The 20,168-nt window shown below is 33.7% G+C and overlaps 1 protein-coding gene across 16 annotated transcripts in view; it reads right to left on the reverse strand.

The window, feature by feature from the left end:
* The window catches only part of ABI1 (abl interactor 1), an 88,089-nt gene that overhangs the window by 6,509 nt on the left and 61,412 nt on the right, over nucleotides 1-20,168 (reverse strand). Inside the window, exons 3-9 of one of the 16 annotated variants that reach the window (XM_086334714.1) lie at nucleotides 19,273-19,449; nucleotides 17,201-17,215; nucleotides 16,367-16,467; nucleotides 14,938-15,078; nucleotides 11,451-11,551; nucleotides 6,671-6,844; nucleotides 3,641-3,727 (exon numbers count right to left, since the gene is read on the reverse strand). In XM_086334714.1, coding sequence (XP_086190840.1) covers nucleotides 3,641-3,727; nucleotides 6,671-6,844; nucleotides 11,451-11,551; nucleotides 14,938-15,078; nucleotides 16,367-16,467; nucleotides 17,201-17,215; nucleotides 19,273-19,449 — 796 coding nt within the window. Of the gene's footprint in view, nucleotides 1-3,640; nucleotides 3,728-6,670; nucleotides 6,848-11,450; nucleotides 11,552-14,937; nucleotides 15,079-16,366; nucleotides 16,468-17,200; nucleotides 17,216-19,272; nucleotides 19,450-20,168 lie in introns of all 16 variants that reach the window. The other 15 variants (XM_086334713.1, XM_086334717.1, XM_086334715.1 and 12 more) reach the window with 15 other exon arrangements.

A 20,168-nucleotide genomic window follows, 5' to 3' on the forward strand; every position in this document is an offset into this window, starting at 1 on the left:
AAAATTAAAGGTATTAGGAAGTACTACAAATTAATGAATGCAGAGGTTAGGAGACAATATGTCTTTTTTTTTTGCTTTTTTCTTTTAAATAAGACTACAGGAGGAAAGAAGTTCCCTTACTCCAAGGTTCAGGTCGCAACAAATGTCACTCTTTAGTTAGCCTCTCTCCTTAAATAAGCCTTATGTCATATCTGTCATTTGGACTATGGTAAACATTATGAATGTTAGTTTAATGGTTTGATAACCATTTATTGTGCACATTCATGTCCCCGATTTTGGCTTTTAGTTACCTTTAGTTTCAAAGAAATCTCTAGTGGGTGGATATGTGTTGATTTTTATTTGTTTTATGCAAGGGGAAAAAAAAGCTGTGGTGTTAGGTATGATTCTATGTGTGCAGGTTTTCTATTATTTAAATTTTAACAAAAGAAAATTTAACAAGATTTAGAAAAATCTAAAGTTAAATAATTCTAAGCTAGCAGAAAATCTCATTAAATATTTTTTTAATGTTTGTATTCATAATCAACTTTAAAAAAAGATAATCAGCTTCTTCAATGTAGAAAGCAAGCTAAGACTTCTGTATTATTGCTTATAAAACTAAGAATGGAATGAGGGAAAGACTAGATCCTAAAGATCCAATTTCCTAAGAATATATCCTCAATAAAAGATTTTAAAAATAAAGTACTGCAGGAAGATGTTTTAAAAAAAAAAAAAAAACAGAAAAAACTCAAATCATGCAAAACAATAAAAACGATTCACACCTCAAGTTCTAGATGGCTGTGGTATGTATATGTGTGATTTAAATAAAGGTGTAAACAGTGAAATGGAAAAAATGTCATGCTAGAATTGTTTCAATGAATTACTATGATACCAGGTAACAAATGCTCCCAATATTAACGAATTCAGAGCTGAAGCACAACTAATTCTTAAATTTCTGATCCACAAATTTCTTAAAAAAAAAAAATGAAAATATTTTGATACAAAGAATTATATAGTCTCCAGTATCTGAGAGAATTCAGAATTCGAACATACGAATAATTCCAACATACTACCTCACCTGCCAATTTCTGGGGCTATTTATATGATCAAAGAAAATGGTCATCATCTATTCTAAGATAGTGTTAAAGTTTTCAACACCCTATTTGCAGTAATGAGCTGAGAATATAACCAAAGAACCCAGATTTAAAACATATGCAAAACATATGCACATAAGAGCCCTACTGACAACCACTTTAATTCTGTGATTTCTATTTTATCCTATTTGGGGTGAGAAAGAAGACTATTAGGAAATAAGTCCTGTGTGCTGATGCTCATTCGAATGGACAGCTCTGACACAGGTGTGCAGTTTATTCTTCCGACAAATGCTAGGATCCATTTTATTTCTACCAATCCCTTCTCCATAAAGCTTGCTAATATTATTGAGATGAGAAGAAAATGCATATGAATCCATTCTGACAGTAAAGAGTCATAGCTCATATCCTTAATATGGCTTAATGAATAAATTATGTATGTTTGCCTGAATTCTTAAAGTGCATTTACTCTTGATTTATATACAACTTACTAGTCTATTTTTCATTCAACTGTCTTTATACCCAACTGCTGTTAATTTACATTGGCTTATCTTCAAATTGCATACACTGGGGCAAGCGTCTTGTCATCTAATTCTCTGTGCATAATACTCTGTCTAACACCATGTATAATTAGTTCAAAAACGCTTTCTGATGTTAATCATAAACAGATGTAAACACACTGCTTTTTTAGATGCTCATGTCTTAAACTGAAACACATTTACTAATAGGTTAACTGCTCTGTGCATTCATTATTACCACTCTGTCAAAGAAAGTGAATATTAAAGAACATATAAAATTTGTAATTCATAAAACATTTAATATACTGATACCAATTTAACAACAATCTTCCTAACATGCTTTCAAAGAAAACAGATGCCAAATAAAACGAAACAAGGCATTCTGTGGCACCAAGAGAATTACTGACTCAAGATCACAAGTTTGGGAAAAGAACTGAAACAGTACCATGGCTTCTAGAGCAAAGACCATACATGTACATTACACTGAATGTCTGTTTAAAAAAAGGATTACCAAATATCTAATCAATGAGCTTTGGACTCACTAAATGGATGTTTATTATGGCTATTTTAAAACATTTCCTAAAAATTCTCGGCTATTAGGCAGTTCAAAGGTTGAACTGGCTTTGTTTTTAAACTCTTGCAAACAATTTTTAAACTCTTGGAGCACCAAGAATCAGCAATTTACCTTTATCCACTAATTTTTTAAAAAGAAGATTCGCTTATTTTTACATGTTTAAACACATAAGAGTTTCCAACCAAATGTAAGTGATAAGGTTGGTTTAGGCTCAGAAATTTCAGCATCATGAAACTTTTATAGAAAGTCTATTAAATCACACATTTCTTAAAGATGGGGACTTTGTCTTAGACTATGTATATTCCTCCCAGAGCCTGGGACATAACACTGAGTAAACAAATATTTGACTGGACGAAGGGAGGAAACGTGGAGAATAACACAACAAGGTCAGGAGAAGCTGCAGGATGGAATTTGCCACAATGTTTTCTCCTGGAAGATGGGCTGGTCATTTGAGTTACACATCTTGTTCAAACCTTTCTGAGATTTATGTGCATGGTGATGATGCCAAATGAAGTGAATTAGTACGCGACCACCTTACCATCTTCAGCATTTTTGGCGTAATATAATTCAATAATAGCAGTATTTTCCATTTTGCCAAATAACATTCACTATTATCATGTAGTTAGGATTATGTATCTCCCAGAACGTCAAAGTAATCAGGTGGTAATTAAAAAATAAAAACTTCTATCCTAATTCATATATTCAAAAGAATTTCCTAGTCAATCTGACCTTCCTTCAAAAAGATCTAAAAAAGGTAACAAGTCTGCCTGTTCAGAAATCATCCTCATGGGCCAAAACATAAAGAGGGCTCTACATGGATCATCACTTAAATGGAGTGCATGGATGTAATTTACTTATTCTTGCAGATCCTTGTTTATCCTAATAACAAATCTTTATATAGGTTCAAAACTGTTTATGCATAAAAATTTGAACAAATCTTTATATAAGTTCAAAATTGTTTATGTATAAAAATCAAAGGCTACAAAGTTTTCTTCAAAAATGTTTTGTAACTAAAGGAGAAAATGCCAAAAAAAAAAACCACCCAAAAACCAAAACAAAGAAAATAAAACAAACCACCTGTCCTAATAAATTTAATCTCACAGTGTAACGATGCATCTTGATGAGTTAGCTGGCAACAGAAAACTAATTCCCCTAAAAACTATTGAAAGCTAGTAGTTTCAACACAGTTTTAATTTGAGGCTTTGATTATGCTTTCCTTAAGAATCTGCAAAGATCTGATTTCATGTTTTAGAGCATGTGAATACAGAGGAAATTGCAGTTGTGACATTCATCTGAGTCAGTAACCATGCACACAGAGGAAAACTGAAGATCGTGCTCTTCAGTTTCAATAACGGATCTGCACCTATTTTCAAGGTAAGATTAGCTTCTCAACAAAAGTAAGGAAAATGATGACTCATCAGCCATGCATGCTATAAGGAGACAGCCTCTACTCTTGGACAGCTCAGGTTTTCCAAACTTACTGTTTTCCTGCACCCTGGCCACGAAGCCTGTGAGAGGTATCTGTGGAGTCAACTGAGGCATAGGGGGAGGGGGTGGAGCAATAGAAACTGGCGATGACAACACAGAATGGGGGAAGTAAAACAGATAAAGGAAAGAAAAGGAAACAAACAAAAAGCAGAAGTCAGTTACAAGGACCACAAACATAAGTATGCAAAGAACAGTTTGTAAATGAAACAAAACAAAACAAGAAACAAAACAAAAACCTGCAGAACCTTCATTTCCCACAAACAAACCTAAAGCTGAGTTGTGCTTAGCCAACTGGTAGTTTTATTAAAAAACAAATACATTTATTTTAATCCTACTGTTATAGTGTTTGGGGAAGATTTAGATTTACCATCACCTTCACTTCTATGCAATGAAAATTTTGAATTCTAAGAAAAGACTTTAACAAAACAGGTAAGAATAAAATACCAATAAAGGTTTCTAGGATACTGTTAGTTCACCTTACCTCTCTAACCCTAAGAGGTATGTCTAGCTTAAGGGTAATGCTGTAAATCAGAATTCACATAAACAAAACAAAAATGTTATGGAATAGCTGTTTATTCCATGTATAAATAAATGCATTAGTTATAGGTTTCCTTTAAAAACAGTTCTTATGTATCTATAGCATACATCTAAATTATATAATATAATCTTATTATATATAACATGCATGTATAATAAGATTAACTATAATGTATATTATATAATTACATGATAGTATAAAATCATGATTTATCATGTAAATTGCATATGATTTAATAAATTATGATTATAATTATATAACAATTGTATGATTATATAATATAATCTTATTATATACAGTAATATAATCTCATTATGTAGCTAAATATATTCTATATATCAGCTCTCTAGGAAAAAAAAAAAGGTTACTATTATTTTTTAAGTTGACAATTTTAAATACATCACTCTTAAATTTACTAGGGAATAAGAATGCTCCATATACCATGTTAATTGTTTACTGAATTTCAAGGGATATTTCAAGGGACCTTCTTCCTTTTGTATCACAAAATTCTGTTTACTGGCAGTCACCAAGAAATGACACTAAATCGACAGGGAAAATTTATTGGCTCCCAAAGATCATTTAATTGAAAGACTGTTTCCATTAATCCAATCTAAAAATTGTTTGGTAAGCATAAAAATCTGAAAGAGGTTCAGTGTGTACAAATAAACAACAAAGCAATGTATGTGTATTTATATCCATTGTATGGCTAAAAACAACATTGAATTCACTATGAAATTAGTCCTGCTTCGTTCTGATACTCTGTATATAGAAGTATATACATGTGTGTATATACTTGTATATACATGTGTGTATATAATGTTCCAGTATATACACATTTATATATGATAGTTTTAATAAATAAAAGATTATATACCTTTTCAATGTAAAAAAATTTTTTTTAAAACTTCCACAAACCTAAAAATTTAAAAAAACAACCCTTAGTAACTAGCCATGCTGGTTAGTACATAAAGAAAAGAAAGGTTATGCTGCAATAATACTAATCATATGCACAGAATATGCACATCAAAACACTAAAAACACTCACATGCTACCACTACAACACCAACAGTAACTCGGGTTGAAGGACAATTGATTTGACAATACATAATCGTATGTTTAAAATGTGAAGCAAATTTGCTTTACAATATCCAAAAATATGGACAATCAGTAATGACAGTGTCTTCTTTGAGGATAAGCAACCAACCCAAGCGTGTTAAAACAGAACTACACAAACAGGTATCAGGTGAAGAGTCACCAGAAGCCCTATTTGCGGAGTCAACAGTAAATGTCTAAGTGTGGAAAAGAAAAAAAAACACAAAGATGAGATCTAAAAATGCAGCATAATATGAAAAAAAAAGGTTCATGAAAGTAGTGAGACTAATGATCAGATTAACTGCGGGATTCTCAGCCACCAGCTACTTTTCTTTACCAAGAGGAGAACAGGGGAAATGTGAGGTAAAATTCTAACGGAACATTTCTCAGGAGCTTGGATGAGAATTTCAGTCTGGAAAAGGGTTCTATAATATAAATTTTGGGATTACTTGTGAATTATGATATTTCTGCTAAAGTGATTTTCAATTCTTAGAAGGCTTTTTGCTTATAACCACAATTAAGTCTTTAAAATTTAACCAAAAAAAGAGAGAATTTAGTTCTACTTTAAAACACTTGTTGAAAACATGCATCATAAATAAAAAGAATTTAAAACCCAACTTCCTGTGTAAATATGGAGTGTTCAGTATTTTTTAGGTAACATAAAATAACAAGCAGCTCCAGAAAGTAGCCAGAAAAACCACATGAGAAAGCATGTCTGAGTCTATGTCTGGTGATCACTGTTTCAAGCCAATAACAAATACTGAACAACTGGCTCATTTCAGATTTCTCCTGGTTGGATTGAGCATCCTGATATGGAAAGTGAAATTAATGACTACTCACTCTATGCCAAAGTTATTTTCTAATCTTATCAGCCTTTAAACACTGATTGCAGTTAGTGTTGAGATGTGCACTCTGAGGTGAACAGAAAGGATTTATCAAAAGAAAGTCCTCCCCACTGTTATAATTATTAGAGACAGAATAAGCAGACATCAAGAATGGTTTTTAATGGTCTGGAACTTATTTCAGTATAGGTTAAAAAGCTTAAAAGTGATAGCCAGCAATTTTGTTATATTATTGAAAAGAAAAATTGTCACAATATTTTTAATTTTACTGTTATCAAACTGTATCAAACATGCCCTTATTTTTAAATTCAGCCTAATTCATTTCAGAGTTTTGCCTCTTTAGTTCTATTTACAGTATACTCAGTGAATCGGAAGGTTTTCAAAGTGATAAGCAATTATTTTTAAAATTATATGATTCAAGGTCTAACTTCTTAAAACAAACATGAAATAACATGGTTTCAATTGTTGTCTATCACTGGCAAGAACAATTTAAAATAATTTCCTTCAAAAGGAGCTCCACTGCTGCGTGCGCCTGCTAAGCACAAGCTTACTTGAATTCTGAGAATAAAGTGGACCTCCATTAACATGAGGCTGAGCAGAAAACTGAGCCGTCACAGAGGGAGTCCGTCTGTATCCACCAGAAGATGTCGAGGAAGTGGTAGAGTTGTGCCGAGAAATCTGCCTGGTCATTGTGCCATACTGGGAACCAGGAGCTGAGCCCGGGGCTGCTGGAAAGCATTAGTCAAAGGCAACCAACAAAGAACTTGAGCATCGCGGGTAACCTCCGATGGCAGAACAAAGAGAAGCAGACTCTCAGCAAGAAACATTTTTTATCACTTTTTAAAGTCCACAGCACAAAATAAAGAAAAAAGTAAAGATACAACACAAATAGCTCTATCTCTGAACTTAAAAAAACTTACAAAAAAGCAGAAAAAACAGATACTGTGTGGAAAGTGCAAAAGTTAAGTATGAAACATTCTTCAGCCTTTTAATTCAGCATAATCCCAAGTGGTATTTTGCTAATAAAATGTATAATCTTTTTCTTTGTTATTTCAGAATGTATAGTTTTTATATGTCAACTGTGTCTCTCCAACAAGATAAGTACCAAATGACAGTCTGAGGTGAAAAGCATTGTTTTTAGATGTGAATACCTTAGTATCTGGATTGTACACTTCTTTTTCACTGGCAAGTCTATAGCAACAGTCTAAGAATCTAGCCAGCCAAACCCGCTTAAATTATAAAGTCTAAACAGGTAAGCTTATTTTCCACATTTACTACTATATTTGACTGTTTACTGTTATTAGCAGTTATTATCAATGCAAATTATAGTGGAATCATTTTTTTAGAGAAGCACAATTTCTAGCTTCAAAGCACCTGTGTCAGATTTGTTGTATATCGCCAAACTTTTAAGAATTCCACACTTTACCCTATCACTTAAATTTCTGTGACTGATAAAACTGAAAAAAACTTTAAGACTGTAAAATATGGACATTTTAAGGCAGCTTTGGGTAGAAAATCCACTATCTTTCCCCACATATTTGGAGGGCTTTTTTTCCCCCATAGTACATCCAAAGCAATCTTTTCTTTTTAATTTCAAACATATTTAAACTAACTAAAGTATTAACAATACTTAAAATTTTATTCAATGTCATCTTTACCAACATCTTCAAAGTTTAAAATTTTAAAGGTTAATATAAAGTTCAAAGCCTCTAAAGTTAACTATATCTTCCAGGCAACTTCAGGATTTATATCATTCTCCCAAACATCTAATCACGACTGAAGAAATAAAAAGGCAGAATCCTGGTTTCCTTTCATTCAGTCATTTCATTTAACCTCTCCTAGAGGCCATACAAATTATTAGAAAAATCATACAGCAGAGGCTGTTCATTAAAAGAAGTGCTAATATTTAACATTTTGGAGCTCCCAAGCCATGCTATGCTATGCTAAGTCACTTCAGTCATGTCCGACTCTTAGCGACCCCATGGATTGCAGCATAACAGGCTCCTCCGTCCATGGGATTTTCCAAGCAAGAGTACTGGAGTGGAGTGCCATTGCCTTCTCCGCCATAGGCAGTCACTAATTAAATCATTCACACACTCATTTTCTAAACAGAGACACACTTTTAAAATAACAGTCTATTCAAATGCCTTTGAGAATGAGTAATTCTGGACAGCTAAGTTTTCCAAGGAGCTTAAGAGGTAATCCTTTAACCATTTTTAATAGAAATCTTAAAATGATTTTTTATATTTCTTTGACTTATATAAAAACTATATAAAATCCAGGTTATTTTTTTTGGTGATTGAAAACCAAATAGACCTATTTATATAGTTCCAAACCAGGCCAATTTTAGAATTTAATTTAGTATTTTATTATGAAATAAGTCATAAAAAGCGTATGTGACTGATGTATATATAATTATATATGCTATGTACATATAAATAATATATATACTAATGTATATATATAACTATTTACAATAGTTATATATAATCTGTTTATATATATAAATATTACTTGTATATTTGATTATATAGGATTATATATTCTGTTGGTTTGCTGTTTTCCTTTTATATTAAGATTCATTCACGTTGATAAGTATATCAATATATCATTCATTTTTTTGCTTTATTTACATACAAACATGCCACAATTACAATTACTTATCCATTCCACTGTTAGACATTTGAATTGCATCTAGATTGTTGCTATTATTATACCACCATTATGAACATTCCTAATTATGGTTCCTCAATTTCTCTGAAAACAGTGGTTCTCAAACACTGATCAGAATTTTATCTTAAGGGCGTATTGTGATACAAGCTGCTTGGCTCCAGTCTCAGTTTCTGAATGAGGAGGTCTGGAATGGGACCTGAGAATTTACATTCCTAACTAGCTCCCACAACAATGATGCTGTTGATCTGGAAATCATATTTCAAAAGCCACTGCTCTAATACAGTGGTGGTTAAACTTTTTGGTCTTTAGGGTCCACTCTGAAATTAGAGAACCTCAAAAAAATTTTATTGAAGTGAGTTACAGGAATAGGTAATTACCATATTAGAAATTAAAACTTATTTATCTTTAAAACACATAAATACACAAATACACATTCCTTTAGCTGTCAAAAATGATGCTATCAAATGTTACGTAGCCTCTGGAAAATTCCACTGTGTCCTTGTACCAGAATGAGAATGAAAATGGCAAACAAGTCTTAGTATTATTATGGAGATAATTCTAACCTCAAAAACGCCAAGAAAGGATTTTGGCAACACCCAGGAGTCACATACCTATATTTTGAGAACCAGTACTCTAGGGGAAATATCTAGAAATTAAATTGATAAATCTAAGGTGAGAAACCTGATTCAACTTAACTGAGTAACAACAAATTACTTTCTAAAGGGAGCATATTAACTAACAAACTCCCCCCAGCAATGCACCTTTCTGTTACTGCGCACCCTCACTGGCATTTGGTACTAGGGGACTTTGACATGTTTACCTATCTAGTAGCTATAAAACAGTATCCACTGGTTTTTATTTTCTATCTTCCTGATTATTAATTAGGTTGAGGGCATTTATTTTTTCCAGATGAACTTTCTGCCAACAACTTCTATTACTAGGGCCTTTTTTAATTACTTCCTTTTCTTTTGAGTACAAGTGCCAATGTTTTTAAAAGAAGATGCTAGATGGTTTTATTTCACCTAAGCTCCATTATTTGAGACAGTTCTTTATCCATTTCCACCCAAATGCTACTGTGCATTTCTAGGCTGAATGGTTTTATATAGATAGAATTCTTATATGCTCAATCCAGTCTCCCTCAACCTGGGAACAATTTAACTGTATTTTATTGATAAAAAAAAACTGTTTTCACTGCACCCTCAGATGCCATAAATCCTCGACTATATCAGAGTCTTACAACTGTGAGCCACAGGAAAACCTCAGAGCACCCCACACATCATTCTCTTTTCCATTTTTCTTCCTTCACCCCACTCCTTTGACTGTTGTATACACCAGGGAGTTCCAAATCAAGTCTCACTTTAAAAAATACTGCATCACTAATAAAAAATTTTTTTCTGAACAATCACTGCTATAATATTCTTAGAAAGATCTAAACAAAACAAAAGCTTAACCACATTAAATTGGTTATAAACAAGGCAGAGACACATTTGACATCACAGAGAAGTTTCTGTGTAACTTCAGAGGCCTTCCACAAGGAGAAATTAGTGTAAATTAGATTTAATACTTAAAACTTTGTACTACCACCTACCCCCTAATAACTACACAAGCTAACCGTCTGACAGGAGCTGACTATGAACTAGGCACAGTAAGTTAAATCACTCCAGTGGTTATGCAGTCTCACCTATCACAGTGTTCGCAGGGAGGGGAAGTGGAAGAGGTGGTGCTGGTGGAGCTCCAGAAGGAGGAAGGACAGAAATGTTTTCTAATAAAATAGTTTATAATTCAGGTCAGAGTGCAAGAAAGAGAACTAATCATTCTGAAACAGTAAGAAAGTACAATGCTTTGGAAAGAAGAAAAAAAGAGAGAAAGATACCCATATGCAAAGCATATGTTCCAAAGAATAAGAATTTTACAAGGTAAAAAGGTCACTGAGTTCACACTTTCATTAACTATAAAATACACCTGTTTTTATAAGTAGCTTTTTCTCCTTTTTCAACAATATCCTTGAGAAACTAAGAATTTTCCCCAGTTTTGATTATCAAACTCACTTTTCAAATGTATATTTTAACAACAAAAAGTCTTCCTTTCATTTACTAAACAATCAAGGGACTAATCATAGCTCTACTATGATTTCTTAAATTTTTATATAATCTAAAAAGTAAAAGAGCTTTTCTTAGTTTAATCCCACATTACATTCAGAGCATTTTACTGACATATGTATCGAATATCATACATAAAAGCAGGAAGGTCACAACCAGCTATCACCAGAGTTGATACACCTAGCAGCCTACAAGGCAACATCAAGGTTCAGTGATGCATAATTCACATTAAAGACACTGATCTTTCAGTTGAATTATCAACAATTATTGGTTTGCTCTTGAAATAATAATTATCATTCTTGACTAGTAACCAAGTATTTCTGAAGCAAAATGGCCCAAAAGTTATTTAATATGCTTTTTTTATAAGTAAGGAGAAACAGCTGCAAAACTCTAAAAACTCTGAAAACCAATCAAAAATTGTTTTTAAGTGTTAGCTTTCATTCTGGCAACAATCACATAAATTTAATAGTTTCATCTAACGTAACTAAATTGCTTCAGACTTCCATAATAAAGCTCATAAATACTACCACATATGACAATGGATTAGTAGATGACATACCTGGTCCAATGGTGGGTGGTGAGGGTGTAGGCACGGCGATGGGAATGCCAATACTGCTGCTGCCACTGTTCTCTCGGCTGCCACTTCCTCCGCTGCTTCCACTGCAAAAGGGAGAGAAAAACCATGAAAACAGCAATTCTAGGGATTCCTTCAAAAAATATTATCAATTCAAAGCCACCAGATACTGTTATGATGGATGTGTGTGTGGATATATATACACACGCTTACATAGAAAGAAACGTTTTAACTGTCCGGTACAAATTTTAACTCTAATACCTGAAGTGGTTTTTGTGTTTGACTTTGTGTTAGTTGCTCAGTTGTGTCCGACTCTTTGTGCCCCCACGGACTGTAGCCCGCCAGGCTTCTCTCTCCAAGGAATTCTCCAGGCAAGAATACTGGAGTGGATTGCCATTTCCTTCTCCAGAGGAACTTCCCAACCCAGGGGTTGAACCCTGGTCTCTTGCATCGCAGGCAGGTTCTTTACTGTTTGAGCTACAGGGAAGTCCATGTGTTTCACTATGTTTCTCCATCTACTGGAAAACCAATATAATCACATAGTACTCAGAACTGTTAAGAGATCACTGAGAAATGAATGACCAATACAATCTCATATACAATGAATCAGCAAGGATTTATTTAAAACCTAGTATAAACAGCAGTAAACAAAGCAGACATGAACTACACTGTCATGGACCTCTTGGCTGAGAATGGGAAAACAGAAGTTAAAAAATAGTGGGATGGAAGCCACAAAAGATGCTATGGAAGTGAATAAAAATGGTAACCAATTAGTCTGAAATTAGTATGCAATTTATTAATCTAATTAATCTCTAATTAATCTCTAATTAATCTCAAAGAACAGTAATAAGACAGGGAAACTTTTGGAAAAATAAGCAAATGAGAAAGAAAATAATGAAATTTCACCAAGGAACACTGTAGAATAGTGGATACTATTAAATTTTAACTTCTATGGACTTACTGTCCCTTTAGGTATACAACCTCACACTGACCAGTTTCAGTAATGTAGAGTGGACATGTTGTTGTTCAGTCGCTAAACCATGTCCGACTCTTTGTGACCCCATGGACTGAAGCATGCCAGGCTTCCCTGTCCTTCACTATCTCCCTGAATTTGCTCAAAGGCATGTCCATTGAGTCGGTGATGCTATCTAGCCATCTCATCCTCTGCCACCACCTTCTTCTTTTGTCCTCAATCTTTCCCAGCAGAGTCTTTTCCAATGAGTCAGTTCTTTGCATCAGGTGGCCAAAGTATTAGAGCTTCAGCTTCAGTCTTTCCAATGAATATTCAGGGTTGATTCCTTTTAGGAGTACACATGTACACATATGCAAATATACATATGTACCCATGTAGCCTGAAGCTCCATATTATATTTTTAGAACTCAACATCATTGGTTCAATAGGCCCAGAAACCCAGCAGAGTAATAATCTACACTGTCTAATTTATTTTCTTTAATATGATCCATCTATAATTACACTGTCACATACTAACAGAAGGGGAAAAAATATTTATATAACAAAAAAAGGTCTGATGTGAAGGCCTCCCTCCTCCCAAGCTAGTCAATACTCTGCTTTGTGCCACCACCATATAACAGACAGATGCACTTATGTGCTTGTATGATTAACTAATCTGTATGCCTTTTTCTAACATGGATGTTTGCAAGTTACAGCCTACAAGCCAAATGTGGCCCATAGTCTGATTTTTATAATCCATGAGCTAAGTACACTTTTTAATATTTTAATTAGTTGGAAAAAATCAAAATAATAATATTTTGACACATTAAAATTATGTGAAATTCAAATTTCAGTGCCATATATTAAGTTTTGTTGGAATACAGCCATGCTCATTCATTTACATGCTGCTGGTGGCTGCTCTCATGACAGAGCTGAGTAACTGCAGCAGAGACCATATGGACCACAAATCCTAAAGTAATGACAACCTGGCCCTTGATAAAATAGTTTGTTGATCCCTATTCTAATAGAACAAGTTCCTGAAAAAAAAAACCGTTATCTCACTGGTATATATCCCTAGTATAATGAAGTAACTTAGTTGTTGAATATGATTAAACTATTACTATATCACTACAGAGAAAAATCATACTTTGATGTAATAATTCAATAATAAACATATAAAGAAACAATTTAAAAAACAATTTTGGTCCTCACTGAATTCATACTGTAACTGATACTATAACTGCAGACATCAATATGACAATTTATTTACTAACAGGAATAGTAACAACAAATAACAATTACATAGCATTTAAGAGCTTGGTATACCCTATGGAACTGAATCCTTCAAAATAATTTTACCAAGTTATATCTCTAATAAAACCAACCAAAAAATCAAGGGAAAGAGCAGTTCCTTGCCCAAGTTATTAAAAGAGAGGTAAAAAATTAAACGAAAAAATTAAACTATACAATAAAGTACTCCCCCAAAAAAGTAGTGACTTTAGGGGGAGGGAAGTAGAAGCAATCACTGGGAAAGGCCTGAAGCGGACTTCTGGGTTGCTGCTACTATTCCATTTTTTCATCTGCGTGATGTTACTTGACTATATTCAGTTTCTATTAATACATCAAGTTTTATATTAATAAATTATCTCCTTTTCTGAAATGCACGTTATGTTCCATATCAAGTTTTTAAAAATCCACTGGGTAGATTCCCTGGTGGCTCAGTGGTAAATAATCCACCTGCCAATGCAGGAGACAAAGGTTCAATCCCTGATCTGCGAAGATCCCACACGCGGCAGGGCAACTAAAAGCCCAGGGCGCCACAGCTACTGAGCCTGTGCTCAAGAGTCTGAGAAGCACAACTGCTATGCCCACGTGCCGCCACCACTAAAGCCCATGCTCTACAACAAGAGAAGCCACAACAATGAAAAGCTTGTGCGCTGCAACTAGAGAGCGGCCCCTGCTCACCTCTACTAGAGAAAAACCCGCACAGCAATGAAGAACCAGCACAGCCAAAAATTAATACATTTTTTAAAACAAAGGGGGAAAAAATCCACTGGGTAGTTGATTTCTAGAACTTTTTTAAAAAACAATTTATATAATAATATACTCTGCAGTCTATCAACTCTCCTAAGAAATTCTTCCTCAGAGCTTCAAGTTTAAATCTCATTGGATAGTTTCTGATATTTAACCATTTACCCAAAAAATTTCACAGTGGTTATCTTGATCTTTTTTTCCTAAATGACCATAAAAAAAAAATTCTTTAGTCTTCATCCAAATGTACATATGTACCTTTGTCAAAAAGAAGAAATACTAGCAATCTGCTAGCAGTATAGATACTAAAAAATCTAAAAAAATAGAAGTCATGATGTAACTTTACAGAAATGTATACAGTATTATCATCCTCAACCTTACCATCTATGTTAGCATCAGAGGAGCCCTTTACCTATAATTCTACAGGAGTCTGTCACCAATCAATAACATACACTCTCAGCTGTTCAAAGGCTCAATCTAAAAATTTACCTGTGTGTCCTCGGTCTCTGATTTAAAGAAGCCGTCCTGCCTGGACTATGCTGACTTCCCAGCCTTGCAGGACTTGTCATGTAGTCATTAGGAACTGTTGGAGGTTTAACAGGCTCAAGGGTTTTGTAAGGAGTATTTCGTCTAAAGAAGCATAATAGAGAAAGGAGTAATGGATAAGAAAGATAAAATGGTATTTCCCCCCCAAATTTGTGACTATCCCTTTATTACCAAGTATAACACAATTTTTTTTAAATACTAAAGTTTGTTTTTAGAAAATGCTTTAATAGGAACATATGAATTTTGTTACTTTAACAAAAGCTAAAATCTGTTACCTTTTCTTTCTAAAAATAATAGTTATAATTTTTTAAATGCTCAGTAATATGAAACTTTGAAATACATATGATTCCCAACTCAGTAACCCACAAGGCACTGTCCTTATATATTGTGGAAGCTAAATATCTCCTCTGTAGTTTATTCCTACCTCAATACGGGAATATTAATATATGGGCAAGTACATTCTGGCCCCAGTAGTGATGCCATTAATTTCTCAATACACGATTTAACTTTTCTATTTAACAACTTCATGGTTTTTTTCAGGGGCAAGGGGTTCACAAAATGAAAATTGAAACTAAGAGCTTACAAAAAATGTTGCTTACTGATTCCTGTTACTATAAAGTAATGATTCTACCAATAAATGATTTTAACTTTTCTATTTAACAACTTCATGTTTTTTTTCAGGGGCAAGGGGTTCACAAAATGAAAATTGAAACTAAGAGCCTACAAAAAATGTTGCTTACTGATTCCTGTTACTATAAAGTAACGATTCTACCACCCCTCCCCCCAAAACAAGGAGTCTATAGTCTACAATAACGTGAATAATCTTTCAGGACTGTCTTACCAAGTATTCAGTATTTGCATTGCATTGAAAACTGGGAAGGAAGAAGGCACAAACTTATCTTTTCTCCTTCTGCACTGGCCTTCTCATAAAGCTACTATAGAATGAAGGGCCCCAAAATGACCAGCAGAAGCACAGTTAGAAGGATTCCCAGTAAAGATTCCCAAGTGTCAGGGAAAGCAGAAATGGGGGAAATGGAAGAACTGCAAGCTACCAAACCAAGTATGCAAAACAGGCCACTTATTCAAAGTTCTGTAATATAAATATTGCAAATACATGTAAAGACAATATATACGGAAACCTCTGGTTATTTCATTTTAATAAATATTTCATTTTAAGGTCAGATTTATATATATGTATATAAAATTTTTATAATGAATTGGAAAATAATAGACAATGCTCATTTATACACATACAAAAAACTTTTCTGGTACAGAGTTCCTCAGAGAAATTACAGAACAGGCAGATTCATTTTGGATTCACTTTGATTTCCTTCACTGGATCTGAAGAACACAGATGTAACTGAGTGCTTACCCCAGCGTCCCCCGGCCTGACATGGGAGGACTCGGTGGTTTCTGAGTAGGAGGGTTTGTTCTCGACAGCGTGCCAGTTCTTGCAGGCTGGTTATTTCCATGCTAAAATGTGGAAAGAAACGCTTTTATTTTTATATCAAATTGTTCTCTTGGTGTTTTGACACCATGTATTATTATTTTTTAAATATCAGAATGTGAAATAAGGATTCCCAGACAGCTTTAATAACAGACTTTGATACTATATTTTAAAAAGTCAAAATACCACTTGCACTTGGCTTTTCATATTATTTTGCGCCCTTCATGCCAATTAATTGCAAAATACAGGTGAGATTACTCAATTTTATATATTATTTTATTGTTATACATGCTCACTGAGATCTAACTTTTCTGCAATTCAAATATTCGGTTTCCTGAAATTTTCGAAACGTGTGCATGAATACAAACTACAGATCTCAGTGTCAACTTGCTAAAATATTCATCTGAAAAATCATCTCTATCCCAACAACTCAGTAACAAAGTCACATGTAATGTCTGGGAAACCTCCTAATTGTAAGTCAATAAAAGCAAGGCAACTATCAAAAAATGAGCAAAGCAATAAATGTTAGCAAAATTAATGTTCCTATATAAATGCAGATGTCAATATATCTTTGATATATTAACACATCCAAGCTAAATGTTGCTGATTTGAACTGGGTTTGAGTATATTTAACCCATATAAATCCTATGGGGAAAAAAGCAGACAGACATAGGAGAAGTTTTCAAGTTTTAGTGGCTCTGCAGCCTCTATCAATACAGAAGGAATACCGTGGATCAAGTGATAAGTAGTATCTCTTACCTTGGCTTTTAGCCACTTTACGTTGGCAAAAAAGGGGGGAAAAAGTAGAAATTAATTCTAGATATCTTATCTGATAGGACAGTTACTTGATTCATGTTAATAAGCTTTTACCCAGTCATATTTTAAGTATTTTATAAAGAAAAGACATCCACAAGCAGTAGGGAAATATTCATAGGTATCATATATTTATTCAAAGTAATATATTCATAAGAAAATTACCACTTAATTATGCCAATCTCATGCAAATTATGTAATTTCTTAGGTCAGTATTTTATCCTATCAAACTAATTCAACTGAATCATGGATGATAAAAAACAAACTCTGATTTAAATACAAACACATAGCTCATTAAACGTATGGCTATTTTAATGCCTCAGTGCACAGACCTTAAGCCTGCTGGACAATGGATGCTCATGCTTCATTATTGGAATGGTACAGAATTTTAAAGAGTGATCAACTGTAAATGTTAAAATCCAAAATTACAGGTTGCTTCCAAATTCAGAAAAGGACCTAGCAGCTCAGGGTTTAAAACAAAATTACAATGCACCACAACATCTTAGCCAAATTCTAATTAAGGAACAAACAAACAAATAGGGTCTGGAAACCCTCTCATGTGTAGCTTAAGAATCCAAATCCTAAGAGGCCAGCACTAGTAAATAGAGTTTGTTTTAGTTCTAAATTTCCTTCTGAACAAGTCTGATCAAAATTCAGAACTGAAAAAAAGCTGCTTTGATCCTAAAGGCTACATCTTTAAAACCTGGCCAGCTTATATATATGAACTAATGTGTCCAAAGCAGCCTACTTGCAACATGCCACTTAAGGAAAATTATCTTCAGATTGAAGACTTTTTCTACACTGGGGAAAAAGGGGTTCCCTCAAGTTCTTTCCATCTCATTTGCCATTCTAAATTTGTATCTTATCATTTTTCAAGTGACCATAAAAGCAACATTAAGGAAAGCATCCAAAAACGGAATATACCTTGCTTGACCCATATTCTTATTGCTAGAAACTGTGCCAGAACTTTGGTATTCTTTAACATTTGTTTAGAATAACACGGCTCATTATTATCTAGATTAAACAATGTCTGGAATCCTACCTTGCCACTACATTTCACAATTGGATTTAGAAATTAAATTTGAATAACCTCATTATCTTTGAAGAAAAGACATATTAATGTGATAGCATTAAAATACACTAAATACTATTCTAAAGTAACTTAGAAATATTCTAAATATGACCATACATCTTCCCTCATATGCTGTTTCAAGTGAAAGAGAAAACAAAAAAATAGCACTCAAGTATAAACTAGTCCCAAATGAAAGGGTGAAAGGATAATTTATTTGGGAATAAAAATTCTACTTGAATTCTGCTACTGTGTAATGGTGTAACCTTTACCTGTTATGGAGCACAGCCTCCTCTGTTAAGTGTGTGTAAATTTACACAAAGATGTTAGGAGTGTTGGAAGGAAATGATCTCTATACCTTACAACTCAAAATGTAATTGGTTAGCAACTTAAAAACTTCCACTTCAGTGTCTCCCAAGCACGTTTTAGAACTAAAACATCTTAAGGAAATAAAACTAGGCTTTTTATTTCCTTAAGATCTCACTTCATTTCCTTAACATTTACATTTATGGATGAGTCAGTTTACCAGCTCCCTGGACTCTAAGGTTGAAAACAATAGAACTCTCTTATTCCACCCTTTCTGCAGGCCCTAAGTAGATCATAAGCTTCGCATACCACAGGAATGAAAGTCTGTAAGATGCCAGTTCCTCTTTGAAATGATTCCACAGTTCATTCCTCTAATAAAACTGAAACCTTTAAAAACACCATTCCTATGTATTATAAAGCTTCAGTGTTTCCATTAATAAAACAGAACAACCCTTAGATCACATGATCTTTTCAAAGCTTGAAAACAAAGACATATGTGGAAAATCCTTCACAAGTTATGAACCAGGCTCTATAGCTGTTATTATCAACAAATAATTTTAAATGTTTCTACTATGTATTCAAGTTTACTCTGAAACTGTATAGCCTGCAAATTTTTAAGAGAATACAATATGAAGACACTTACCTTGACACCGTGGCCCACATCATCCAGAACTGTATAGTCAATAGGTTTCCGAATATACCTTACAGGTCGCTCCATGTTCGCAGGTGCTATTATTTTGTGAGTTCTTGATGTATTCTTATTTGTTGTCAAAATACCAATCTCTCTTCGAGCCACTTTCTCTTTATGAATGTCCACAGTCTATATTTTAAATTTGAACAAAGCAAGAAAATATTGTTTGGCAGAGTAAATAATATATATAATGTCCACATATTAAGAATGTATCACATGTCTATTTTTCAGTGAATACTACTACATGCTCCCCTTCAAAATTAAGCAAATTAATATCTTGGACGCTGAAACATGGGATCTCTAAAGCTGATTAAAAGCACCAACTAAACTATTGGTTTTGATTCCAAAGTGATTCTGAGGGAAGCGATTTTCTCTCCCAAAGACCTGGTGTGTGTGGAAAGGGAGGGCTCCTACTCTGTGTCGCTTACACTTTATTTTGCGTAGATACAGACCAGATAAAGAAATCAGAAATTACAACCAGATGAAGTAACTACTATAGTGACACACGCACAATTTATTTGCAATTACTCTAAAGGTGTTCAGAGCAAGATATCCAACTAGGTTGAGAAGGCTTTAATAGAGTAAGTACATTTTAAAAAATAAACAAATATTAGAGGCAAATTATGGAAATTATTTAAGGCAAGAAGAACAGCATATTACAGACAAAGGTTTAAGAAGGAAAAAAAAGAAGACCAGAGAAAACCAGGGGTTACAATTTGGCAGCAAGGAGCCCACACATCTGCAGCCTACCTAGTACTGGCCTTTTTTTTTTTTTAAGACAGAAATTTTTATTTATTAAAATGTGTCCTTCAGTAATATGTTAGCATACATACAATATACACACATAC

Source organism: Bos grunniens, chromosome 13 (genome assembly GCF_055505025.1).
Source record: "Bos grunniens cultivar Pamir isolate PY7600 chromosome 13, Bosgru_T2T1.0, whole genome shotgun sequence".
Classification (NCBI taxonomy): Eukaryota; Metazoa; Chordata; class Mammalia; order Artiodactyla; family Bovidae; genus Bos; species Bos grunniens.